The 26,656-nt window shown below is 44.7% G+C and overlaps 2 protein-coding genes across 2 annotated transcripts; both read right to left on the bottom strand.

Annotated features, from left to right (window-relative positions):
• Positions 1-170: 170 nt before the first annotated feature.
• LOC135442612 (apovitellenin-1-like) lies at positions 171-1,697 on the bottom strand. The gene is made up of 3 exons (XM_064702585.1): positions 1,609-1,697; positions 1,079-1,238; positions 171-473 (listed from the first exon to the last, which is right to left on the bottom strand). Exons 1-3 carry the CDS (start codon positions 1,667-1,669, stop codon positions 374-376), a joined length of 321 nt encoding a protein of 106 aa, XP_064558655.1. The 5' UTR covers positions 1,670-1,697; the 3' UTR covers positions 171-373.
• A 3,302-nt stretch (positions 1,698-4,999) lies between these two features.
• On the bottom strand, positions 5,000-22,621 carry ILDR1 (immunoglobulin like domain containing receptor 1). The gene is made up of 8 exons (XM_064721878.1): positions 22,541-22,621; positions 19,504-19,674; positions 17,382-17,531; positions 16,643-16,762; positions 16,352-16,498; positions 11,907-12,038; positions 10,117-10,922; positions 5,000-8,979 (listed from the first exon to the last, which is right to left on the bottom strand). The coding sequence occupies exons 1-8, from the start codon at positions 22,593-22,595 to the stop codon at positions 8,938-8,940; spliced, it is 1,623 nt and encodes a 540-aa protein (XP_064577948.1). The 5' UTR covers positions 22,596-22,621; the 3' UTR covers positions 5,000-8,937.
• Between the last annotated feature and the right edge of the window lie 4,035 nt (positions 22,622-26,656).

Genomic DNA, 26,656 nt, shown 5'->3' with positions numbered 1-26,656 from the left:
GTAAGATTCCATAATGCTCAATACAAACAACAGACTTAGGGAAGTGTAACAACCAACATTTTTTTTTATTAGAGGGTCAATGACCAAGCCATTCAGGAGGAATTAATTTTCAAGATTTGGCTACAGAAGAATCTCTGTATTGCCTTCCCTATGCCCAGCTGCTTGATTTTTTTCTGGGGAGGCTTCAGCAGATGCCTTCAGCAGACGCCTTCCATCTTTTGGTCTTTGAAGGTGGGTTCCCTCTAGTGGCATTAAGAGGAGCATCGATTCTGTCTCATTGACTGATCTTGGTCCGTAGGGGGGGCCGGGGGAAAGAGGACGCTGGAGGGTGTTACACGCTCACATCAGGAAACGCTGACTTGTCTTAATTTGGCTAATAGCCTAGGACTCTTGTGTACCACAGGTTCTTTATTTTTTCAATCATCTGTTCAAACATTATACTGATTTTGGTTGCTTCTTTCGCGATTCTCTGTCTGCAGGAGACAACAGAGTATGTGGTAAGACACACAAGTATGTGGGGGCAATTCCCATTTCCTGTAGTTACCACTCTGCCTGTCACCAGGAGTGCAGAGCTCCTCGGCAGTCCTAGAGGGGCTTTCCTCAGAAGACAGGAATAGGCAGTACCTGTGTGCCATGAGTTACATGAAACTGTCTCTAGAGTGATCATATTTTTCCTTTTGTGAGGAAACTCATTCCCCTACGCTGAGCAAGGCACATGCACAGCTAGAGCCAGGTCTGTCACTGAGTACTCAGCCCCTCACAGCACTGCAGCACCCTTCCAGAGGAGCTGACTGCCCACCAGCCAGCAGCCTCCTCTCTCATTACCCGTGGACAGAGAGCAGTATCTGCCATCCCTGTGAACACTGTGTGCAATGTGCCTCCCTGGGAAGAGCTTTCACCAGCAGACCGTATCACCTCACCCCCCCCTTCCAGCACCTCGCTCCCTTGGTACATCAGGCTTTGGTTGCTGATTAGTTTCCCCTTGGATCTCTCCACAGAGATAGCTGTTCTTTCTCCCACACCTCCCTCTCCCTTTTCACACATGGCTGTGGGAGTGTTAGGACAGAGCTTTCCATACCTGGCCGCAATAACTGTTGGACTCTGGACAGTATCCAACAAGAACTGGCTGACTTTAGGGGACACCTTGTTCACAGCTTCATAGAAGTAAGATGCAATAGTCTCAGGGATGGCCAGCAACTCACGACGGTCTTTCTCAAAGATGGACTTTGACTGCACTTCTGAGAAAAAAGGTAAAAGCCCATGAGGTTTCTCATGTCTCTTGTGTCTCTGGTATCTTCCCCCAGCTGCAGGGGAAGAGATTTGAAATTCTGAGATCCAGAAGCTCTCCCAGAATTTGCTCTACAGCATTCAGCACACTCTCTTCACCCAGTCATGGGTATCTAAGTCATAGACCTTCCACGGCAGAGTATTTGCACCAAGTATGGGCAGTTTCCATGCCAGGTCTCTACTGACTGGTTCCACACTGCCAAGCACTGTGTGCTCATGGTCTTCAACTGAATTATTCGGCTTCATTCCTACTTCATGATGCATGAGAAGCTGTAGAGCTGAGCTTTGTCTCAGATAAACCGCAAAGCTTTTCAGACTTACCGGGGAGAGTGGTGCCAAGGAGCAGAATCAGAGCTATCACCAATGCCCTGGATTGCAGCATGGTTTGAGTACCAGTTCTGCTCTCTACACAGAGAGACCTGCAGGAATCAGCATACAGTGTTTGGGTTGTTTTCAGAGAAATAAAACGTTGGTTAAACATCAGATTTTTGCAACAAACCTAACCAGTAAACAAAGACAAGAACAGAAAGATCGTGCGCATTTCCTCTGAAGCGGTGAGGAAAAGGCAGTATAAAAATGTTATCTTTTCTTTGTATATTCACAAATATCCACAATAAATACTTTCAGAGCCCAAAGAAATATGGGCAGTTAAAGCTAGTTCTTTTATATGAGAGCTAAAATCCTGTTTCAGCACTGAGCAAACCAGTAAAAGTGCTAGAAGTCAGAATAGATTTCCAAAATGCTTAAGAACAACTAAAAAAATTCATATTGTGGGATTTCTTCATTTGATTTGTTTTGGTAAATTGCTCTAAAGAACATTGTGCTAGTTAGTACATGACATGCAATGATCATCTTAGTGACCCAGTGATCTGAGTACTTTGTATTGCTTTAGTTGAGGAAAATCCCAAGTAGATAACTAGGTTCCCTTGTCTTTTTCACTCTGGGATTAATGTAGCAGACAGTAGCCTAAGCAGAACAAGTTCCCAAAAGTGAATGAATGCAAAATTTAGCTTCATGTGACTTCCTTTACTTTTTTCTTTTAAAAAAGTAAGAATTTGCTACTTGGCACACTGGAAATATGACATTATATCTAAACAAGTTTCCAAACACACTGCATTTAAAAAGCTGTTTAGAAATTAAAATTTATTTATGCCCCCAGTTAGGGGGCTGCATAACTCAGAGGAACATGAATGAAACGTTGAACATAGGAATTGCAAAGGCAAAAAAGGCTGAAAGTCTATTATATATGACTGCTTTGCTAAATCCTGTACCAGGTGGTTACAAGTCAGTGTTCTGCCTTATCCCCCAGTAAGGAGATTTCCATCCATTTTTATTTCCTTCTGCGCAGATTACCTCCAAAAGCTACCACCCAGTTCACTAGATATTTGCATAGTTGTTCCTTTATTACCCTTCCTTGATTTTTAATCCCCAAGCCAGTTTTTCTCCGTGTACACAAAAGGCAGAAATTTGCTTCCCAGGAGCATAAACAGATGCTCTTACCCACTTTAGAACCTGCAGTCCCTGTGGTGAAGGCACCTGGGAAAAAGTAATGCATCTCCCAACACTGAAATTCTGCAACTCCCACCATGGGCTTGACCCTCCTGTGAACGTCTTATGGAGCATCCATGTCTTATGGAGCATCCATCACTCAGCTTCAGAGCAGGGGGCCCCAGGTACTCCCACCCTCCTCTATTTCAGCACCATTCCTGGCTACGGAGTGTGAGCAGGGCTCACACTTCAGTTCACAGTAGCAGAAGGGGCACATTAGAAAATACTTCCACTGGTCTATGAGCTAGATACACCAGTCACAAAGTCCAAGCCACCAGAACAGAGTTCAGCTCTTACCTGTCCTGCTTTCTCTCTTTCTCAGGCTGAGGTAGGTGCTCATCTGAGACCCCGGCATTTATGCAGAGCTAATATAGTGGTAGCAAGGGGGCAAAGGTCCTGCTTTGTTTCCCCATTTGCTCTTTTGCAAGCACATCCAGCTCAGTGGGACAGGCAAGAAGCTGTGGAGGACTCTGGACCTGTTATTGAGATTTGGTCATGGAGGGTCAGTCTGACCTGAGCCCAAGAGTTGTGGAAGGCAGCTTCTGGGTCACTGAGCCCCCTACTTTTGCAGGCAGCCATGTCATAGAGGCCCCTTTCATAAACTGACCAAACTTCACATTAATAGCAGCTACAGCTGGGCTAAATTTCGCTCCCACTCTTCCTGTGCTCTAACCTCACTGCTCTGTTGGCACTTACTTGCAGCTGCTACAACCAGTTTCCTCTCCATTTACAGCAAATGCATTAACCAAATGGTGCACAGAGGTGTGCACCCCTCTCACGCTTCTTTCCCCGTGACCAACTCTGCACAGGCTGACTAGATGAGAATACACCTGAGACAGCTGTCAAAACTATGGGTTGGACTTGATGATCTTTAAGGTCTCTTCCAATCTAGTAATTCTGTGAATTCTGTGACCTTACCAGGAAGAACATCCAGCCACAGGATCCCCAGCCCAAGAAACACAGAGCTGTTAGAGTGGATCCAGAGTTGCACAAAAAATTATCATGGGGTTGGAACACCTCTCCCGTGGGGAAAGGCTGAAAGAACTGGGGCTTCAGCCTGGAGAGAAGGCTCCAGGGAGACCTTACTGCAGCTTTTCAATACTTAAAGGGTTCTTATTAGAAACACAAAGACTTGACCGAGGCTTGTATTGACAGGAGAAAGGGAAACATTTAAATTGAAAGTGAATAGATTTAGATTGGATGCAAGGAAGACTTTACTGTGAGGGTGGTGAGACACTGGAACAGGTTGTTCAGAGAAGTTGTGGACACTGGAAGCACTCAAGGCCAGGCTGGATGGGGCTTTGAGCAACATGGTCTAGTGGAAGGTATCCTTGCCTAAGGCAGATGATCTTGTAAGGTCCCTTCCATTCTTAAGATTCTATGGTAACATAGGTTCCCCAGTCCCAGTCAGAAAGTGGCTGTATTGCTGCTGTAGGGAATGTTTTCCCATAGCTCATTTTCCAAGTGCCCCTTGGGTCTCCAGAAGGTCCTGTCACCTGTGTTTGGCACATGTAGACAGGGGCAAGAGACAGAAAGGCTGCAACACTCAACTACAAAGGGCATCAGCTGGGGGAATGGGAGGACACAAATTAAGCCTACTGCATGAGACCAAACAGATTTCCATTCTTATGTTGACCACTTATTTTAGGTGACTCTCACATGTGGGAAGTGCGAAAAGCTCAACAAGTACCTTCATTTATCAACCAAACAAGATTTCTAGAGGACTTTTCCTCTCATAGTGCTCAAAATGCATTAGAACCAAACAGTAAGTGTTCTCATTTTACAGATATGGCAGCCAAGCTACAATGAGTCACATCATTGAAGAGGGCTGCTAGTGGTTTCCACACATTTTTCCACTCTCTAGTTATTTATCCAAATGACCTTTTTTCTTAGAAAAACAAAGAAAAAAAGTCTCCAAAATAAGGGGGGAAAAATCCTACATACGAACAAGCCATTTTGCATTTTTGTCCAAAAAATTAACAACAGAAGATTCTTACTGATGTATAAAAAGGTTAACTCAAGAAATAAGAACAGACACTTTTCAGTTCCACTTCTGGTGCAAACACTAAAAAGCAATTTATGGCCTAGGAAGAACACACTAGAGCAACTGGTTGAAAGTTCTCTTATATTTCAATTATACATTTTACAGTCATCGAAGAGAATCTACACATTTATAATCTTTTACAGCTGGAATAACATTCAAAAGACCAGGACAAGGCACATCATAGGCATTACACTTAGCAGAAACAGAAATGAGCAGTCATTCCTTGGAGGGGTTAATTTAATATAACCTCAAGTGTTATTTATTTCTTATGTCAGGTCAACAAATGGGAAGCTCTGAGTGGGTGTTTTAAACTGATGTGCTGCAGGAGGTAGTAACAGAAGGGACTCAGCTGCCTGTGTGGTGATTCATGCTGCTGCAGAGCTTTGCATTGTGGCTGTTATCATACAAGGCAAGTTCCCTGGCCCTGAAGTCTGCCTAACTTTAGGCAGTGCTATCATGAATACAATCCCAGAGATAGCAACTGGGTGTTTCAGCGCTTTCTAGTGCCAAATGGGCAGTTGCCAAGATCATATCAATGATTGCACAGAAGCAGCCCTTGCCCCCCATTCCTGGAATGGCATTCCAGAATGGCAGGGTGCTCTGCAAATAAGCAAGAAAGCCAGATATTGCAAGTATTTTCTTAATCAAAGAAAAATGACATGATTCTTTATCTCTCTTGTGCCTCTCTTGTCTGAGGTAGAAAGCAGCTGACTGCAGCATGGGTGACCTTATCTGGCCCTGCGTGGCATGGTCACTTACTCATTACATTACTTTAAATTAGGCAAAAACAGGTGGCTATGAAGGCACTTTATCTAAGACAGAAGATTTATTATTTGGGGGTAAGGTACATTCCTTGTTCTTTCAACAAGAATGGAAGAACAAAAGTTTAGAATAGCAATAACTCCCATAGGTGAAATATTCAACTTTTTCCATCACAAATGAGGTGACATATGAACATCAGCTCTCTGGAATGGCTAAAAAATGAATCATGAATAAATTGCAATGTAGAAAGAACGAGGATAGAATATTTCCTACTGTTATTTCTTTCAGTGTGCTGTACTGGAGCTGCTCAGTTCTCTCTCTCTCTCAAAAAGTCAAAGACCCTGTGAGCTTACAGCAAAAGGGTCCACATTGCACTGTGCGATGCTGCCACAATGGGTTTCATTTATAGCCAATTAAAATCAGAAATAAGCATCTAAAGCTGAGCCTATTTCCTTCCCACTTTTCTGTCTGCTTGAAGCTGTAAAGCATGCAAAGAGAGATTTCCTTTGTCGTTATTTCACAGCCCACCAACTGGTGTTTTATGAACCACAGTGGTCTGCAGACCAGTGAGCCTGCTATCATTTCTGCTTCCCTGCTGGATCACCCAATCTACTTCTGTCACAATTTAAGAAATTACAAAATTAACACAGAGATACAATCAATCTTGCCTGAAGAGTTTTGTTTAGTGTTTCTATAAACATGAATAAAGTGACTGAACAGGAAATCAAGTATGATATAGATAAAACCTCGCATATTTCACAGTTTGTGAATTGTGTTCACAATCCACAATTAGTCACCCTAGCTCAATTATGGGGACTAGAGGAACAAATAAAGATGGAGGGCTCCTTCATAGATGTGCATTCGAAAGCACCACCTCTGCTGTTAGCGTGCTCATACTCCAGCAGCTGCTCCTGTTACAGAGAGAGTCACCTTGGTTTCCTTGCAGTGCAAGCAGCTTCCTGCTCTTGGGAAAACTTGCTGGATATGTATTGGCTTGTACACATTTGAATGTGAAGGAGTGAACTCCTACCATGCAACTATCTTGGGATCTCACCACAGGTCTCAAATAGCCTCTACTCTTTGATGCAGAAAGGGGCAGCCCTTTCCTGAAACCTGGACATTTGGCTAGGACAGGAAAAAGTTCTCCTGCATGATATATGAACCTACTGGAGGCACAAGGAGAGAGCCAAATTCCAAGCAACCAATTCAGCTTCCAAGGGTAGAATCTGCAGGGCCCTTGCTATCTGCTAAAAGTCAGCAGAGGGTAAAGCTAATGTCAAAACTGCTTGCTAGTTTTGGAAGAAGCAGCCCCATATAATATTCTGTCATTTTACTCATCATAAATGCCTCTTAACTAATAAAAAGACCAGTCCATCATACAAAAAGGTAATTCATAAAATCCTAAGCACGTCATAAAATTAGAAAAAAATGATCCACAGACAATGAGTGATAGACTCAAGAGTGATCCTAGCTTTGCAAGTTCTGCAAACACAATTCCCTATATTTCAAATGTGGCTCATGGGTCAATTCACATTGTTCAGTCTGGACCTAATGCAGACAAGTACTATGCTAATTACAGCCCTCCTTTCTTGAATTCAAACATTGGAGCTACTCTTTTAGCTCTTTTTAAAAAAAATTGCGATAGTCATCAGCTGTGGGCAAAGAGACCCTCTATCTTCAAAAAGGCCTTCAGTGCTGAGACAAAGTCAACCAGAGAAGCTCCTTCATCCTTCTGCTTTATCTCCATAGGCAGGAATTACAAATAAGCATGTTCAGCCAAGAAACTGTAGGAAGATGAGCACCCTGGAGTAGCCCTGGTCGACCAGCAACTGCACTGGATATCCATTTAGGACCATTTGTTCAAAGTGTGATGTTTCCCATCATTGTCCAAAGAAGAGAAAAAAAAGGAGGTGGACAAAGTGAAAGTCTCTCCAAGTTTTCCAGGGAAAAGCATAAGCACACCAGCAATTAGGACATTAAAGAACAAACAGTAGCAGGGTCCCATGTGGCACTGGCTGGGAAATAAGCTAGGCAAGACAGTCACTGGTACTGGCCAATCTCCAGTGCCCCTGGGTTACAAAATAATTCACAAGATTCTTCAAAAGCTCCTTGCCAAACTGGAGTCTCTTAAATCCAAGAAGTGCCTCTGGCAAGACAGTTTCTCCTGGAAGCAGCCAGCATCCACAGAGCTTCTGTTTCTTAGCACATTTTAAATTAAAACAATGGATTAATCTCATCAAGGAGAAATGACAAGGTTTCCTTCACAACTGGTCTCAATTCTGTACTCTAGTGTCAGGGTGAGAACTGAGGAAACGCTACAGTGCAGCTCCGGATCAGATGCACTGCCCATGCAGGGTTGGTGTGTCAGGGTAAAGACCAAGGACAGTAGTAACAACGGTGATATAAGACTTCTTCAGAGTCCTTTATCCCACCCCATGTATATGATACATGGCACAGAGAGGAAAGGGAGAATATAAAATGTATGGAAAAGAGTACATGGCTTAGGCAAGATATATTCACCAAAACCATGCTTCCTTGAGGTAAAGGAAATTGTGGTCCATGGTGTAAAGGAGAGTAGTCATACTTTGCTCAGTCCCTGTAGGGAAGAACAATTCTTTGTAAAGTTAGCCCTTTAAGTTTACAAATAAATTCAAGTCTGGATGAAAAGACAGAACAAGTATCTTTTAAGGCACAAGGTCTAGGCTCAAAGTAGAACAGGTTCTCTCAGTCAGTAAAGAGCAGATATCTGACAATTTGCAGACATGCCAGAGACCTTATGATACCATGATCCTCCTGTTTGGGAGAGAGGCTTAGTGGGGACAAAAGGAAGGCACTGTCCCAGCTATGCTGAGCAGCCAGGCAGAAGCAACAAACATTACACATTCTGAAGCACAACAAAGGGCCTTAGAAAGATGCTGTGCCTCCCCCCACAAAGCTCCCAGGGGACTGGATCAGATGACCTCCAGAGGCCTTTTCAATCTAAATCATTCTATTGTCTTGTGACTTTACAACTCCATGAACATTGGAACCTGCACCAGCATTCTACAGATTGGGCTCATTGCAGTGCCACTGCACTTAATCAGGAGGACTGGTATCTCTCTTTAAAGACTGGAATACACTGTTTACTTTAAAAGTCTGCTGTTTCTACTACAATGTTTTCAACGAACCCAACCATTGGGTTCGTTGGCCCAACCTTTTATTGCTGTTTATTTGCTCAATCAAAAGCAGCCATGCCAACCTATATAGTAAAAACTAGGAGGAGTCCAGTGGGAATCTTAGTTCTTCCAGTACTGACATTAAATGACTATGCTTCTTCCACTGTGGGAACTTCCTCTGTCCTGCAAGAGAAAATAAAAGATTCAGGAACAAGGAATGATGAAAGAAAATCCTATGTCTTCCTACCTGCTCTGAGCACCATAACAAAAACCATTTATACATATACACCTTCCAGCTGGAACTAGAATTGCTCTTCCCTCCACAACACAGAAAGGAAAATGGCAATGTGCAACATACTGCCCCTCAAAATACTCTCATTTGGTAAAATTCTGCATATGTGTGATAAGGGACACTCAACATTTTTTGATTTAAAAGAATCTTCATTTTTTTCAGGAGGAATACACTGTCTAATTTGGAGATTAGCAATTGGATATAAAGCTTTTCACACTTAGGTTGCTACCTGAAGTATAATCCCAGTGCAAACTGACAAGAAGAGCTGTGAACAGTAGCTGTTGACTGCCCACAAAAGGTATGTTCAATTCTCAGGAGTCCAAACAAAGGAGCCATCCCCTCCACCTCGACTATAGAATGACACATCCATGCCACCCATGACCTTAAAGCTTATTTCATGTCCCTTTATAGATGTTTTCCCATATGTGCCATATTAAAAATATCATGCACATTTTAAAAGAAATCAGAAGTAAACCAGCACCAGAGATGGTTACAGAGGGATGGATGCTGCTGCCTAGTCTGGAAGTGCTTTCTCCCCAGTCAGTACCAAAACAGCTACTTTAACACCAATATATACACAGGATCCCAAAAGCCTCTGGATGGGGACAGGAATATAACATGTCACCCTGTAGGGGACTTAATTTATTTCAGAATCACAGAATCGTAGCATGGCTTGGGTTGGAAGGGACCTTAAAGATCACCAAGTTCCAATTCCCCCACCCTGGGCAGGGACTCCTTCCACCAGGCCAGGTTGCTCAGGGCCCCATCCAGCTTGGCATGGAACACTTCCAGGGATTTGACTTTTTCCTTTGCCCCTAAACGCACTACATGCAGGCAGTGCCTGACAAAAGGCAGCCTCAGCAGCCTGGGTACTCAGCAGCCTCATCATAACCATGCTGTGCAGAGCTCCTTGCTCCTTGGCCTCTGTTTGAAAGACAACAGGCCACAGAAAGCAGAAAACATTCCCTCTCACTCCCTAAACTCCACTTTTTCCCTCAGATGGGAAAGCACAAAGGCAGCTGACTCACCGAGCGGGTCCCTGCGCTGCCTTTGTGCTTCTTGTCCTGAGCTGGGATGATTTCTAGGGAGCGGTAACTGGGCGGTTTCTCTTCTGGCCACTCCCGGGACCTGCGGTTCCTCCGCCGGCGGTTTGACACCGGCACCCGGACTTGCTCTTCTGAGGAGCTCCACGAGCCCCTGCGAGACGAGGGCGGGGAGTAGCTGTGCCGCCTCTGGCCAGAGTAATTGCTCCTCCCAGCATGGTGCTCGTACTCTCGCCTTGCCCCGGGCTCCTGCCTCCCACCACGATGGTGGCCCGAGCGCTCCTTGGTCTCCTCTGGATAGAAACTGCTGCTGCCCTTGCCCCTCTCGGCTTGGCGTGGGGGTGACACATCCCATCTGGAGTGCTGGGGCCTGCCACTGTAGCCACCTGTCCTCTGCCTCTGAGGATGATCCTCTCGCTGCCTGTCCCAGGGCTCCTGACTGTAGCTGGAATGAGAATCCCCACTGGAAGGCAAGGGCCACCTCCGGTTTTCCCTTCTGTCCTCTGCAGCAGAGTCCCAGGGCCTGGGGGTGCGGGCAGCTCTTTGTGGCCGTGAGGAGCTGCTGCTCCCATGGATGGAGGAGATGTGGTCGGCAAGAGGAGGCGGCACGATGTCGGAGCCCAGCGAGGACAGCAGACTGGGCTGCACAGCCTGCCGCTGGTGGGAGGGCGGCCGCAGCTGGGACATGTTCAGGTTCTGGATTTCGGACTCCAGATAGTCCAAAACACCGTTGTTATGGGAAAGCTGGGCTTGTGGCTGCACCAGTGGAAGACTATTCTGCAGAGATACATCTAAGGATAAAAAGACAGGAGAACACAGCAAGTCAACAGGAAACACTGAAGAGAAGGCCCGTCTGCACTCATGATCCTGGCTGATTTGCTTCTCTTCTCACGCTCCACCTCACTGCAAGAACTGCACAAGTCTCAGGCACCACAACCAGCACATCCAGACCACATGAGGCATGGTGCAAAGAGTAGTAACTAATAAACTGCAGCATGACCTAACATGTTTTAGGCAGTACACAGGTAAGAAGTCCAGCATACCTGGAAATATAGTCTGTGTGTTTAGAGGAACACTTTTTTCCTACAGGCTACAGAAACCATATTTTATTTACAAATAATCAGAGAAAGACCATAGTATTTCCTTTTGCATTTCATTGATTTGGGAGAAATACTGCAAAAATAAGTAAAATGTTTATATGTATGCACACATACGTACAGATATAAGCAACAAATGGAGAAGAAAATTCTTCCTGGTTCATTAAAGAGTCCTTCATTTTTTGCTGCATGCAGGCTAGATCTGTTGCACAGAAGGCAGTTTGCCCTTAATCATTTGAAGACTAGACATTTGATAAGAACTCAAACAAATTGCACCTCACTTGTCCTGTCAGTTTTGGCTATAAGGAGTTGACCGTGACCAGCACAGCAGAACAAAGAGACAGTACCCTCCTCTGCCACACAAAGCAAGATAAGCTGGGTATATTTACCCTGCAGTCACTGGGGTGTAGCACAGATACACCTTAGTTAGTGTTAAACTGATCCACCCAGCACTGAGCCCAGCAAGACACTTAAGATAACAGGCTGGTTTTATGTACCCAGACAAGTTTATGGTGCACTGCAGATGTGGCAGAGCTGTCATTCTAGGACATGCAGCCATGCTAGGTACACCTTTCTCTCTTTTCTTGTAGAGAGGCTAAAGCCTCAATGCCAAACTTCCCAAAGAAGTTACTTGTTTCTCACCCTGATTTCCCTCTGAAATGATGCCCATGGTCTCACCTTGTTGCAGCAGGGGGTTCAGCTGGTAAGAGGAAAGTTTTGAGTTCCTGTCACCAGCTCCGTAGAACATGTTGTGTGATAACCAAGGTGCAAGTGCCTGAGCCCGCTTCATGAACTGGTGCCGTTCCAGCACTGCAAAAGAAAAAGAAAGCTTACAGCACCTCTCCACAGGGCACAGCTTGCAGATCACACACCACTTTGCTTCAAAGGCTGTAGCCTTTGGATAGAGGAAGTTCACAAAATTAAAATCTCTCTCCGCCCCATGATGAAGGTAAAACAGAGCACAGGGAATTCCAATACAAAGTTGTACATCTTCAAAAAAGTACCTAAAATAGAAGAAAAGCTTTACTGCCCAACATTCTGATTCCAGTCCTAGCAACTGGGAAACAAATAACACTAAGTATGCAGCAGATAGTAAGTTAAAACTTCTACTTGCCTTGTCATTACAGAGTAGAGCTGCAGAAAGGTGGGAAACAATGTTTCTTAAATCAAGACATGCAACAGTTTTCTTTCTCTCGAAATTCTTTCAGCTCATCACTGGTCCTTTCCCCCTTTTTTTCCCCTTTCCAAGTTTTGGCTTTGATTTCCCACTAAGTGAGACCTTTCCTTGCCACCATTATGTGAGTCGTGTCCAGATCATATTTTCCACTCTACACTTCATCATTTTCTCTGTGTTTCACAGAGGGCACTCAGAGGTGCACTGTCCAGCTTTCCCTTTCTAGTCTTTTGACCACTCTTCTTGTCACTCCGTAATTTACCTCAGAATGACTACTAAAATTAAATCCTCTGAGACAGTATGGTTAAAGGGGTGAACAAACTAAATTTCCTGCTCTGAATAGCAATGTCCATGGTGCCAAAAGAGCAAACAGTGGAAATTTCTCTCTTTCACAGTTTCCACCCCTGCTAACTCCAGACATCTATTTGTGGGGTTAGATTCCCATTTCACTTCCCTTTTTTCATAATTTCTATCTCACCTCCTCAACACAGACAAGTAACTAATAAACTGCTCACTTGCCTTCAGAACATAGCTCATTGCTGCTTCTCTTGGGGGAATACCTAAAAACATCTTACAGAAACTTATTTCTTTTACCACAATCAATCCAAACTTAAGTTTACAAGCAAGTAAATTCTGCAAGTCCCTGATCTTACAAAGCCTGGTTTGTCTGTTATTACTGCCTGTAGCTTTTCAGCAACAGTGCCTTAAAAAAATTCTCTTTTATGATATTCCTGGAGTTTCAGAAGTGACAGACTTTTTACTGCAGCCTCTTGTCTGGTCAGGCATGAGCAAAACATTACAGGTCAAGAAACAGATAGGAACATAATTGCCTTTCAGACTTTTACCCCTCTGATCAATCTGGCTGAGGCTGGCTGATGAAATTAAAAGCTATTGGAGGGAAAGAGACTAGGGATAGACAGACAGGTTGACTGCATAAGATGTACTTCTTTAAGAAACCAGGCTACAGCTAAGCTCCAATTAATTCTATCCCCTGGGTTCACTGCAGTAGGCAGCATTTAGACTGCACAATCTTTGGGACTGAGCCCTCCACTTTAGGTAGCACTCCAGTTATTAAACATGTCCTCCTTCAGCTGTTTAACTGGATTTATCCAGAGCACCACTTGCAGCAAAAGGACTGACCATGCCCCTCAACACATCCTTCCTTTTCTCCACAGTTTTTCCAGCTCCACTTAATTCTCCACTGCAAACTCCCTCACTCTCCCCAGTCTGGCTTCAACCAGAGGGAAGTACAAAGCTGGAAGGTTCAGGAGTTTTAATCCTAATAATCTGGTATCCTCAAAGTTGTGTGGTCTGAGGTAGGAGCTTCCAAGAACATTATGTCAAAGTTGATTCTTTTTTTTTTTTTTGTTCCAAGGGATATCCTTCCAGTTTACATTTCAAATTTAGAGGGTGAGAGAAAGAATACAAAGAAGTGGGATAAACAGAAGGGGAAGGCCTTATCTCTCCCTCTCCTATTCTTCTAATGCCCTAGAGCCTGCTGAGTGTGTGTCCTGGGGTTTTGACCTTGGTCTTTGCCTGAGGAGTAAGAGACCCAGCACCTGTGGGCACACCTGCTTAGCATTCTCCCTCTTAAGGTAGGAAGGCTGTCACTAGGACCAAAGTCATCCTCTCCCTGTCATTTCCTGATTTCTCCCTACAGCTGAACAAATCCAGAATTAGTCCTGGTCTTCCTTCACTACCATCAGCCCTTTTCCTTCCCCAGATACTTTGCCTTCCAATTTGAATCCAATATATACTCTGATTTCCCATTTTCAAAACAGAAGTCACAGATCTTTTTGAAGTGAACGTATTTATCTGAGGAAGATCAGATTCACCCTAATTCCAAAACTCCTACCCTGCTTTGCCAGAAAGTTGTGTTGCTCCCTCCATTTACTCTGTTGGAAAAATCTGTTCTCCATCTTTGACAGACTTCAACAGCTGCTGGACCAAGTATAAAAATAAAATATTTTGCAACTTAGTGATACCCAGGTGCAAGTATATCCTATTTCCCCCTGATTCATTAATGGAAGAAGTCCACAGCAGAAAAGGAACAAATAGGAACAGAAGGAGGTCGTAGGTATATTTACTCTGATGGGCTTTTCTCAGAGCTTTCCACAGGGAATGTAATTGGCTTGCTCCTGGGCATTTCTAATACTTCTGTACATCAATCCTGAATTACTCAAACAATGCACTCCTTTTATCGCTCACTTCAAACCCATGCTCGTTAATGGCGTGATTCACAGCCCCCAGGATTATCCTGTGCCTGTCTCACTGGCACCTGTGACTGTTCAGCAGATCCACGCTGTCCTCTAGTGGCCAACGGCGGGGAAGGAAGCACCCATACTCACCCTGTGATCCTACACACGTGAGGATTTCTGCCTTCTCTTCAGCTGTGTGGAATGTCATTCCTCAGCCTGTTTTTAAGATGTCCCCTGAATCTATCTTCTTGTGGTTTTTTAAGGCCTCCAGTTCATTTCTTGGAGTGCAAAAAAGTAAGTAAGAGGCAGGAAGAAGGAAAGAGAAGCAGTTTAGCAGTATTAGCAGAGAGGAGCAGGCACAAGGATCTTTTGCCAAGTGGATTCAGACGGCAGGCAGCTTGGATGGAACTCACAGACACAGAATCCAGCATCCAGTCAAGGAGGCTGGACATCTCTGTACCTTCTCTCATGAACATGGAGAAGTTTAGAAAACCCTGCAAGAATTCCTCCTCTTTAACAGGAGGAAATAACAGCAGCAGTCTGGAGTGAGCTATAATCTGCAGCACAGAAAAACAGAAAAGAGCTCATGCAAACTCTGGATCTCTTTTTTGCTGAGAACTAGGAATTCTGGAGATGTGTGTCTCTCATCTCCATCACCTCTCTCCCCCTTCACAGAAATTGATTTTTCTGCCAGATTTCCATTGCCTTCTCAACACTACACAATTTACATGACAACGTGTAAGGCCTCCAATGTTTAGTTTCAGTTTTAGCAACAGAAGGGATGTTCTGCTCACTCTTTGCAAAGGCTAAGCAAATTAAGCTTAAATCTAAAACTCTCACAGCTTACTAACACCCAAGCTAAAATAGCTGTTTTGAGGGTAAAGGTAAATATGAATCAGAGATCCTTGTTCATAAATCCTCTCCTTGTAGCATCTGGGAAAGAACCTGGGGATTTCAATGATAAATAAACATTTGTTGCATTTTGTTACTGTCAGACTGTATAAGCTTCAGGGAGACTAGTCTACTAGTTGCAAACCAAGTTTCAGTTACAGGAATGCAGAGATTATATGAAATCAACAGCCAAAATTCAATCTGTAGCCTTACTAAAAGAAGGGAGTCTAGCTGCAGAAACTTTATTACTGATAAAAGCAAAGACAACAAAATTTCTTTTGACCCTCAAAACTTCAGAATGCACTTGCAAGGCTGACCAGCAAGAGAAACCATCTTTCTCCACCTTCTTCTCACTTCCTTCTCCAAAGTAAACCAAACCATACCTTTTCCTAGTAGAAGGAACAGCTCTGAAGAAAACAGATAAGAAATTTCCAATTTTTATGTAATTTTTTTCAGAGCAACATACTTGAAAGAAAGACTAGATTGGAGACTAGTACCAAGGTATTTTCTTGCCTTTCTCACATGCACAGGCATATGAACCACAAGACAGGAAAGAAAGTCCTGAACTACTTAGGCAAAGGAACTGATTGTGCTCTGGATGGTGAGAGAAGCTGGTAGCAAGGTGTGAGCGGGGAGAAACTTCTGATAGTTGGACACAGAGGAGCAAGATAGATGCCATCTATCTGAGATCCCCTCCTTGAATTTCAGATTAGCCGGTCTTGGAGGTCACACTGGCCAAAGAAATGTCTCAGTTTATATGGATGCTAAACAAAATAAAGGAAGTGGAGCTCAGCAAGCCCCCAGCCAAGCTTTTGTCTTGACAGAAGCTATAAATGGATGCACATTTGCTTGAACCTCACCTTTCTGATTACAGCAGCACCGTGTTGGACAGCAGCCACACTGGATGTGGCAGCAGCAATACTGGGGGCAGCACTGGCACCAGCAGATACCGATCAGCAGAAGGAGGAGGAGACCACCGAGAACGATGAGGAGTACTGTGAGCCAGTCTGGGGGGAAAAAAAGAGAGAAAAAGGATTGATCCTGATGCATCTGGCCATGGTAGCTTACTGAGCACCTCTCCACTGCTGGAGATGTCTTGGGGTGGAGGAGAACAGGAGGAGATATCTTGGTAACAAAGCACAGGCACTTACGGAGAACAATCAGCTTAACTTCTTTGTCCGCATCACCTGAGGTATCTCCTTGTGCTTCCACGCTGCAGTAGTACATGCCATGGTCCCACCACATGACCTCGCTGATGACAAGGTCTGCTCCTGTGGGAGACGGACCAAGAGGTCAGTGGGTTCTTTGTGACTGACAGACACTACTTTCAGGCTCCTCCTAAAAAGAGCCCTCTGCCTGCTGGAGACAGAGAGTACTGCATCTCCCCTCTTCCCAAGCATAGCCATCACCTTCAAACTATCTCATTTCAGTCCACTGAGAACTCCTACAAACAGCATTCACTGCCAGTCCATGTTTTCTGTGTTGCTGGAAGCCAACCCTACTTGTCTTGGAACATAGATCACTGTCCCTCTTAGGTCAGCAATCCCAATGACTCTTCTGGTGGAGCAATATCTAGACAGCAGGGAGCATTTAACACACCTGGACAATTATGCAGTACTTGGAAGAATGAACTGTTTTCTAGCCTCTGAGCTCCTCAGCTGTTGTGCTCTTCAGCAAAATGCTCTGGCACCCTCATCTCAGCCTTAGGTTGTAGTGCCTCCAAACACCCTCAGGCCAGCTGGGGACAGGGCCCTTCCCTGCTCTTATTCCATTACCATGTGCAGTATATAAGCTACAGATTACATTAGCCATGTATATGCTTCTCTTCACTTAGCAGACCCAGATAGTGGGTAATCCCTGAGTTCACTGCCTGTCTGGGAGGTCACTCACGGTTCTGAATGGTGATCTTTCGCTGCTGGTAGTCGGTGCCCAGCACAGGGTCCTTCTGCCCATACTTCTGGATGACAATGCGCACCTTCCGCTGGCTGTCATTGCAGTCGTTTGAGGGGTCCTGGCCAAGGGCTAAACCAGCCTGGTATGCTACAAACACACATCATCAGAGATGGCAAAAGTTATTTCAAAAGGGCAATTTATATCCTCTTGTGAGCAGTAGAGAAATTCTTGAGTACATTGTGTGCAATTGCTTTAGTTTAGCAAAACAAACCATGGCTTCAAACCAGAAAGTTGCTTTGGAGTACTCAAAAACAAACAGAGGTAGAGCCACAGGAATGGCAGAGATTTTGAGAATGCAGGAGCTGCAGAGGAGATGCCTCCTGTACTCACAACTGAAAGAACAACAGTAGAAAAAAGCTAATGGCAGTAGCCTGGAATGCAGCTCCCAGTATGAAGCTGAAAAGAAAAAGTAATAAAACACCCAGGAATACTAGAACTAAAACAAAATGGTGTTTATTTACCAAGCAAAATCTCCACACATACATGAACTGCTCTATGGATTGTCTCCCTTTACCTCCTGTATCCCATTACATGTTGTGGAGCTCATGAAGACAGAAAACAATCCATCACCTGATTCCAGCTAAGGATTAAATGTAAAGATACACAAGAGAATTAATGGAGAGCTAGAGCCAATTTCTATACAATACTCTTCTGACAGACTCACATTGTAAACCAACATTGAATTTCCAAGTATTTAGGATCTGAGATTTGGGGAAACAGCTGATTCAGTCAGCATTTTCTGTAAAGAGCCCACAGTGAAGAGAGATGAGGGTAAAGCTTGTCAAAGGCTCTTTCACTGCTATACCTAAATGGAGTATGAACCCCTTTTGGGGACTATTAGCTTGAGCCTGGGCCTAAAGCACCCACATTCTTCTGGAACCAGCTGAGCCAGGGACCCACCTGCCTGGGAACTAGGCTGTAGAGCACTTGGAAACATGCCTACCCAACCCATCCAGACTGCATAAAGGAGAGTTTGGGCACAGTATCCACTGTGAGCTCAGTTCTAAGTGTACGGTTATGCTATGGCTGGCTAGCTAAACATTCTGCAGGGTTTACAAACAATAAAACAGAGCAGAATAGTTCAGTTGGCAGGGATGTACAAAGGTTATTTAGTCCAACTGTCTGATCACTTTAGGATTGACTAAAATGTAAAGTAGTATACTACTGATGCAGTATTGAGCCATTCCCACACATCTGTCACTGGATACCAGGGAGAGGAGAGCAGCACCTCCCTGTTCACTTCCTCTTCTCAAGGAGCTGTAGAGAGCAATGAGGTCACCCCTCAGTCTCCTTTTTCCTGAACTAGACAAGCCCAAAGTTCTTAGCTGCTCCTCACAAGATGTGTCTTCCAGATATTTTATCAGCTTTGTTCCCCTCCTCTGGATGCATTCAAGTACCTTATTATCCTTAAATCCTGGGACCCAGAATCATGTACAATACTCCAGCTGAGGCCACACCAACACTAAACATAGAGGGATCATCACCATTTTGGGCCAAGTAGTTATCCTGGGATACAGTTTGTGTACCATATTAAACCCCCCTGAATTAAGCTGCCTGCACCAGAACATCTGCACATGAAGTGCTCCCACCACTACTAAATGCTATTACTTAGAAGTCTTCAAGCCCTTCAAAATGCATGTGTTTCTTCTATTTCCTAAAATCAGTAACATCTGGTCACAGGTATGCAGCTCCAACCACCGTGGAGTCCTAAAGCCCACCTGTTGCGGGCCCTTGCATTCAAACGTGCTGAAGCATAAGACAGGGCGTCCAAGACTGACTTGTGTCAACCACAGCTGAACTGTCCTGTATATTCTGTCTTGATGACAAGGAGGACAAAAGAGCTGCTTTGGTTGGGATTTCTGTGATCTCATAAGGCCTTGACATTTCAAAGGAAATCACAGACATGACCTGCATTTCCTTGGAATGCAGGGAAATGTCACAACCTGGTTTTTGCATAGGAAGGGGTCACTGTGAAAAACCTGTACTACCCCAGCGAGTCTACCTTCCACTTTCTGCCCACTTGAAGGGGGATTCCTTGGAAGATGAGCCTCACACTTACAGGCTGAGTAGTAGTCAAAGATGGGGTCCTTGCAGAAGGATTTGAAGCGCCAGGTCACCACCACATCTTGCAGCTGTGCCGAGGTGGTGTAGTCACACTTGAGGATGACAGTGGCAAATAAGGTGGTGTAACGCTCGACATCCTGCACTGTCACCAGGAGTGAGAGGCACCCTGCAAACAAGAACACAGGAGGCTGTCAGCTCTCAGACTCCTCAGGCCTCCCATCACAGCATCTGCACCAGAGCAATGAGCCAAGTACCTCTCCTTTGGCCCCATGCAGGACCTGCACCTACCAACCTCCCAGTGCCTCTGGTGAAGTCATCCAGGAGCCCCATCTTCCCCTGACAGAAGAAAGCTTCATTGGCCCTCTTTACACACTGAATTATTTTCTCCAAAGCATGATAGCCATTGTGCAGCACATCACTCTGTGTTCTCCTTCTACATAGGGAAAACTGTCCCAGAAGCACATGGGACGGGACCTCCTTGGCTTTTAATCCTAATCAGAAAAGTCCTGCAGTGCCTTATGTTTGTATAAACACCAAATGAATTTTATCAAGGTCTTGCTCAGACACTCATCAAATGTTTTCTAGTGGTGACCAGGATTAAGACAATACAACTTTCAGGCTGTAGCACTGCAGTTAATTGTTTATTGCCACTTCAGAACAGTACACATCAATTACTCCCTTTTTTTCCTTTTAAATAAAGCTATCATTATGTATTTGTTACGTATTCATTCCAACAACCTCCACAGCACTTTCCATCCAAGCAGCTGAACATACTCAAGGAGGATTTGCAAAGTTTCTCATAAGTTATGCTGCAGTTCAGCTATACTCCAGAAACATCTCTATCTTATTTAAACTTTGATAGTACAGTAAGTTGTGCTTGTCATTAACAATAGCAAAGTTATCACCAGTTGCCTTTGATAAGGGAATACAAACAGTGCAGGGCAAGTGTGGGATGCCCTGTTTGGAATACATGCCAGAGAACCAGGCAGGGACAGCAGTGCTGTACTAGTTGCTTCTTAATTGTGGAGCATGACAGCAAGAAAAAGCAGGAAGGAAAGTGAGATGCTTGAAGGTACCAACTGTACAGGTCTCCATGAACCAACATTTGATTTTTATCATATATTCAAAGATTTTCCCTCTAGTCCATGTTTTCAGGATGAGAGCAAGAGAACAAGTTGCTACTGCTGTGTAGTAACATCTGGAACACAACTGCAAACATCAGTCTTTGTCAAGCATCTTTCAGTGTCCTTTTAGGCTGCCACCTCCACTCTACATTCCAGGCAAATATGAGCTCACACAGTTTCCACACTGTGGAAAAGATGCTGCAGAGGTGCATGCTGCCTCAGTAAGTCATTCTGCAGTAGGGTATTGTCAATGCAGCACTGGCTCAGTTTCTGGTTTGAAATGAGACTCCTTGTCAGCCAACTGAAAGCACAAGCAGAGCAAACTCATTTGCCTTAAGAATACCACACAAACACAGGCAAAGCCCGGGAAACCCCTGAATCCAAGGCTTTTCTGAAAAATAAGATATACACACATGCACTTAAACACAGAGCAGCAGATGTACAAACCTTTGATAAACCAAATTTTTACAATGCTGTAGCACTGCAAGGTCCAGACTGCTGACAGGTAGTTACAGTTGCTCTTATTCAAAAGCACTGTAGTTCTGCTCATCTTGTTTCAGCTTTCACAGTGAAACAGCTGACTCTGGGGTCGTAATGAAGAAAATCACAAGAAACCAATTCAAACTCTCAAGATTGGTAAAACCGTGATTTGAGTGTCAATTAAACGAAACCCATATGAATTCTGACTTGTCAAGGCTTATGGGAACAGAGCTTTCCATGGATTTTCTACAACAGTATCTCTCCGGTAAGAATAAAACATTCAAAACCACTGTGTGCTTTTTACTAACAAAACCCACATATCTTTATGGAAGGGATGCTTTCTCATTACCTCTGTTCTGCAAAGCAGCCAGAGTTGAAGGGTTACTTCCGTATTTTCTAAAGAGACTGAAAATCTACTGTTCCTCTCCAGATGTTGCCGCATGTTCAATGTTTCTCATTAACCTCCTCTAAGAAAACTAAAAGGTTGTGAAATTAAGGCTGGGTCCTAAATGTGGACTGCATTACTCCACTGCAGGACACTATCTTTCTTATCCTAGTTAGAAAGAATAAATATGGACACCACCAATCTAGTAAGTTTTGGCTACATCTATGGCTTTGCAATGAAGACACGAAGCTCTGGAGCCAGCGTAGCCAAGCTTTGGCTAGAGCATCTCCCAGGAATACAGCTGTCAAGCAAGACAACAAACAAGCATACCCTCCATACTTTTTTGCTTCCTTCAGTGGCTCTCCGTGAAAAAAATAAGTTTAAAGCCATATCATCAGCCAAGGCCCAGGCATCCAAGAAGCCAAATGGCTGCTTTATTTCCAAGGGTAAGTCAGAAGCCATCAGGCAACCCGCAAAGCTTGGCAGCGTGAACACTGGTGGCTGAAGGCTGCCCGTGGGCAGCGAGGGGAGCTCCTGCAGGTGCCCAGCAGGTGCAGCAGCACTTCAGCTACCCCAGAAATCCCCAAGAGATCGAGGCTCCTGAGCCAGCAGCAAAAGCTCGGCTGGGCGTTTGCGAGAGGCCAAAGAGGATCCCCCCGTGTCCGAGCCCAGCGCCCAGGCCCCAGCCGAGCTGGCCGCACGCGACCGATACCGGAGGCTGCCAGGAAGCAGGAGGCCACTTCCTCCTAGGAGAGGTCAGCCGCACCTTTGGGGAGCGAAACTTGTCTCCGCACTGCTTCGCGCCGAGCTCGGCAGAGCCCCGCGGGCGGGAAACGGCACCGCGGGGGGACAGCGTCAGGCCGGACCGGGCCGCCCCTTCCCCTCACCGCGGGGCCGCCGCCGCTCCCCCGACCCCGCGCCACCTTAACCCCGGGCGAAACCCGAGGGCGCCTCCCGAGTCCCGGCCCCTGCGCTGCGGGGGTGTCCCGGAGCAGGGCGGGCCGTGGTTCCGGAGGGGGCCGTGAGCCCCGGGCCGCACTCACCGGCCGGCAGCCAGGCCAGCAGCAGCGCCCACCGGCAGCGCCCGCGCGGGGCCATGGCGCGCTCTCGTCCTCCTCCCCCTCCTCCTCCTCCGCCCGGGGACGTCGCACCCACTGTCCCTCCCCTTCCGTGGCACCTGTCCCTGGGCCGGGCGCTGCCGCCGGCTGCAGTCCCCTCCCTCTGTACCTGCACCCTCCGCCGGAACGCCAGACAAAATACCAGCCGGCAGTTTCAAGAACTGCTTTGAATATACATATACATATACATATACATATACATATACATATACATATACATATACATATACATATACATTGAAAAATATGTATTCCAAAACATGCATTTATTGCATAAAAACTAAGGTGTGTGTATATATATATATATATATATATATATATATATCCTGAATACACAGGTGTATGTGAAGTTAGCCGAGCTGCGCCGCCCGGGGCAGCGCGCCCCAAGCGAAGGGCGCACGGGAGCACATGCTAAAGACTGCGGGCGGGAAGAACGTCTGGGGACGGAATCACAGAATCGGTTCGGTTGGAAAAGTTGGAAAACACCTCCGAGATCCTCCTGTCCAGCCTGTGACCAAACACCGCAAGGTCAACTAGAAGCACTGAGTGCTTCGTCCAGTCTTTCCTTAAACACTTCTGGGGACAGTGACCCCATCGCCTCTCTGGGCAGCCCCTTCCAATATCTGATCATCCGTTTTGTGAAGAAATTCTTCCTAATGTCCAACCTAAACCTTCTCTGGCGCAGCTCAAGACTGTCTCCTCTAGATCTGTCGCTAATTTAATTTTCCCGCTGAGTGCTGAAAGGACCGCAACCGTGGCCAAAGCAGAGGTTACTTTAAAGAAAAAACCCGAACAACCCAAAGTAAAACAATCACCAGCCCCTGCAATTGGCCCGGTAGCGCCGCCGACCCGCCCGCTGGCTCCGCTCCCGGGGCGCCGCGCCGCCGCCGCCGTTGCCTGGAGACGGGAGCGGAGCGCGGCCGCTCCGGGGCCAGGTACCGGGGCTGTGGGGAGGCCGCGGCCGCTCCGGGCACAGGTACCGCGGCTGTGGGGAGGTCGCGGCCGCTCTGGGCACAGCCGCCCCCGGCGGGCCCGCGGGTGCCGTGGGTTGTTCCCGGTAGCCCCGCTCCTCAGGGCCCCCTCTGTGCCCGCACCCTCCCCAGGGCCCCGCTGAGGCTCCCTCTCCTGAGCCCCGCGGGGGGCCAGGTGTCCCTTGCCTGCCCTCTGCTATCCCCGTTAAACAGCAATGAATGCCCCACAACAGGGCTAGACCGTCCCGTACTTCATCTGAAATGTGGGACTAGTTGGGTTTTGTTCGCCATCTGTGAGGCAGTTAATTTCATTGCCTGTTGCATTTGTGGCAATCTTCTCATGCTCATTTTTATGATTTTTTTTTTACACTGTAAGTTAATCAGTAACTAGTGATGTCACCTGCTGTTATTTCTGCTTAGTAGAAACCTGGTAACCTTTATTCACAGGACAGATTTAATAGACTTGAAACTTTTGCTTGCATGTGTCAGAGCTAGGATACATGGATCATACAGAGGGCTACTTTAGGTGTAAGACTGTAAATTAGAGTTAGATTTATTTCTCCTATGAAATAGGAAAATACTTTGCATGTGTACAACATAGTAATAGTGAGGAGAACAATAGCAGGGCTCCAGTCCATCTCTTTTTTTAATTTCTGATGTGGAAGAAAGGAGACAATGGGGCTATGATAAAGCTAATGTGTCTAAATCCTGCTTTGTAGCTTTATCCTTGATGTCTTGGTCTCTGACTAGTAAATAATTTATATACTTAACTGCTGTGAGAATTGATACTTTTTGTTGTTCTGCTTGCTCTCAAGTCTTCAACATGTTGTAAGAGCAGCCATATTCTCTAGTACTTTTTATTTTTTTCCATGGGATCTTGGGTTGATTACCTAAACTGGCTTTTATTACTAATTTTCTAGTGCTGATGGATAATGATATACAGACAGCAGTAGTTTCTATGCCTGATTTACACTTGGATATTTTTTCTGTATATAAACACTATAAGACTTTAATTTTCTTTTTTTTTTTTTTAATGAAATTAAGTTTTACAAGACTCTCCTGTTTGCCCATTTTGCACTCATCAGCAGCCCAGTAAATTGCTGATGTACTCTGATGTGGTCTGGAGACAAAAATGAGTGCTGAGAGAGATGTTTGATGGTCTGCTGTTTTTCAAAAACAGATGAAAGATTAAAAAAAAAGTGCTGAGGAGACCATGGTTGAAAGTGAGTTAAAAAAACAGGGCTTGGCAGATGGGAAGAGACCTGACACATCCAAAGCAGAGCTAGACTTGAAGAAGATGTCTTACCCCAGGAGAGATGATGAGTGTGGCATTCCCCATGGCAGACACCCCCCATGAAACCCAAAAGCTGCAGCTGTGTTTTAGAGCAGTGCTACCCCCAGGTCAGGGAGAGCAGAGAGTGCAGCCTGGAAGGCTCACAGTGCAGTGCTAGGAGGAGTCAGGATTGGCAGTCCTGGGACAAACTGAGTTCCTTCATGTGGAATGAAAACAACTAAAGAAATAACAATCTCTGCTGAAAGAAAGACCAAGTGTCTTTTCATTTTTATCTTTTCTTTTTTTTTTAATCCAAAGCCCACCAGCGGGTAAAGCTTTTCTACAAAAAAATTAACACATTTTGAAAGGAAACAAAAAAATAAAATCCAGCAGAAGTAGCTGGATTGTACAGTACAGCACAATGTAGAGATAATTTTTTAATCTCTTGCTTATTGCTGGTACTAATAGCATTGCAGTTTTATTCTGAAGTAATAGAATATTACTTTTATATTAATTAAAATATTAATTTAATTAATTAATATATTAATTATTATTTTTTATATCAATAATATTAATTATATTAATTAATTATTTCTACACAAATTGAATTAGTGGTCAGAACTGATGATCACTCTTCTGTGGATGTAAAAGCTGATAGGTGATGTCATTTAAGCGCACTGAAACAGTTCATGACGGGGAGAGACACCTTAAAATAACGGTTAGATATGTTCTGTTTTCTAAAGTAAAACTGTAGGCTGCATTTTGATAATTATTTAGTTTCTTGTATTTTATGCAGTTGAAGTGTCAGTCACAAGGTTTATGATGGAAAGAACTGCATTTATGAGGTCTACACATTTAAACACCTTTTTTCTGGAAAGAAGAAAAGTAGGATGACAAAATAGAAAGAAAGTGGTGTGATCTCACTGAATTTGTTTATGTGTTAGCAAATAAAAACCCATTTGATTTAATTATGCTGTATTTTGAATAAATGAGACAATTATCTGAGATGAGAAATCACTTAATGTCCAAATTTACTGAGAATTTTTGAGAGGCTTCCATATACAAAGATTCTGTGTGGCAGCAAAATTGACAAAAAACCATTTTAGCTTTGAAATAACTGAAGTTATATGTCTGAATGAACACATTTCTCCATTCTGTGGCTTTTGAGAACATAGCTAAGAAAAGGGCAGTTTGAAAGAAAATGGAACTTTGCTGAAGTTTCCAGCTTGTAGCACTTCCACTGAAACAAGGATAACCTGAATTCAGTCCTTACTGGGTATAAGTTCCTGAGTTCTTGGAAATGATGAAACTGACGTGGATCTGGTACAGTATTTCAAGTCAGTGTCTTGATTTACCAGGACCAGGAGGAAAATGTACTGCCCTGGTCAGGCATTGGTAGAAAAATTATGATTGCTGTTTTTCTTTTCTCACTGGACTTATCACACCAGTTCTACTTGTCATTATTTCAGTTTTCACTACCAAAAGGTTTAAATCTTTCTGATTTAGGAAATCTGTTGTAAAAACAATCTCCCAATTCCCCCCAGGAAAATAAAATCAACATTCAGAGAAATGCATGCTTTTGTCATGGTGAGCCTGCACAAGAGTTTTCAGGATCAGCCAACTCATGAAAGCCAGAATCTGCAGCCAAAGTAGACAAAGTTATCCCCTTGAGCCTCTTCTGAGTCCTTAAATTCAGAATTTTCTTTGGTGCTTGAATGCCATCACAAAAGTGTGCACAGTGGACATTGCAGTATCTTTCTTTAACTAGAACCCAGATATCAATGCAAGTGGAAATGT

Source organism: Zonotrichia leucophrys, chromosome 1 (assembly GCF_028769735.1).
Source record: "Zonotrichia leucophrys gambelii isolate GWCS_2022_RI chromosome 1, RI_Zleu_2.0, whole genome shotgun sequence".
Classification (NCBI taxonomy): Eukaryota; Metazoa; Chordata; class Aves; order Passeriformes; family Passerellidae; genus Zonotrichia; species Zonotrichia leucophrys.
The sequence above is the reverse complement of the archived record's forward strand: the minus strand, read 5'-3'. Positions and strand labels throughout refer to the sequence as shown.

What these genes read in the sequence shown, in the direction of transcription:
- ILDR1 (XM_064721878.1), bottom strand. Translation starts at nt 22,595, where the DNA reads ATGGCCCCGCGCGGGCGCTGCCGGTGGGCGCTGCTGCTGGCCTGGCTG. An exon ending in GAACCCCCTGCTGCAACAAG is followed by an intron (nt 10,923 to 11,906) that starts GTGAGACCATGG and finishes TTTTATCCTTAG; the next exon opens with ATGTATCTCTGCAGAATAGT. An exon ending in GCAGCGCAGGGACCCGCTCG is followed by an intron (nt 8,980 to 10,116) that starts GTGAGTCAGCTG and finishes TTTCTCTTGCAG; the next exon opens with GACAGAGGAAGTTCCCACAG.
- LOC135442612 (XM_064702585.1), bottom strand. Translation starts at nt 1,669, where the DNA reads ATGCTGCAATCCAGGGCATTGGTGATAGCTCTGATTCTGCTCCTTGGC. An exon ending in CCTTGGCACCACTCTCCCCG is followed by an intron (nt 1,239 to 1,608) that starts GTAAGTCTGAAA and finishes CTTTTTTCTCAG; the next exon opens with AAGTGCAGTCAAAGTCCATC. An exon ending in CCAACAGTTATTGCGGCCAG is followed by an intron (nt 474 to 1,078) that starts GTATGGAAAGCT and finishes TGTCTCCTGCAG; the next exon opens with ACAGAGAATCGCGAAAGAAG.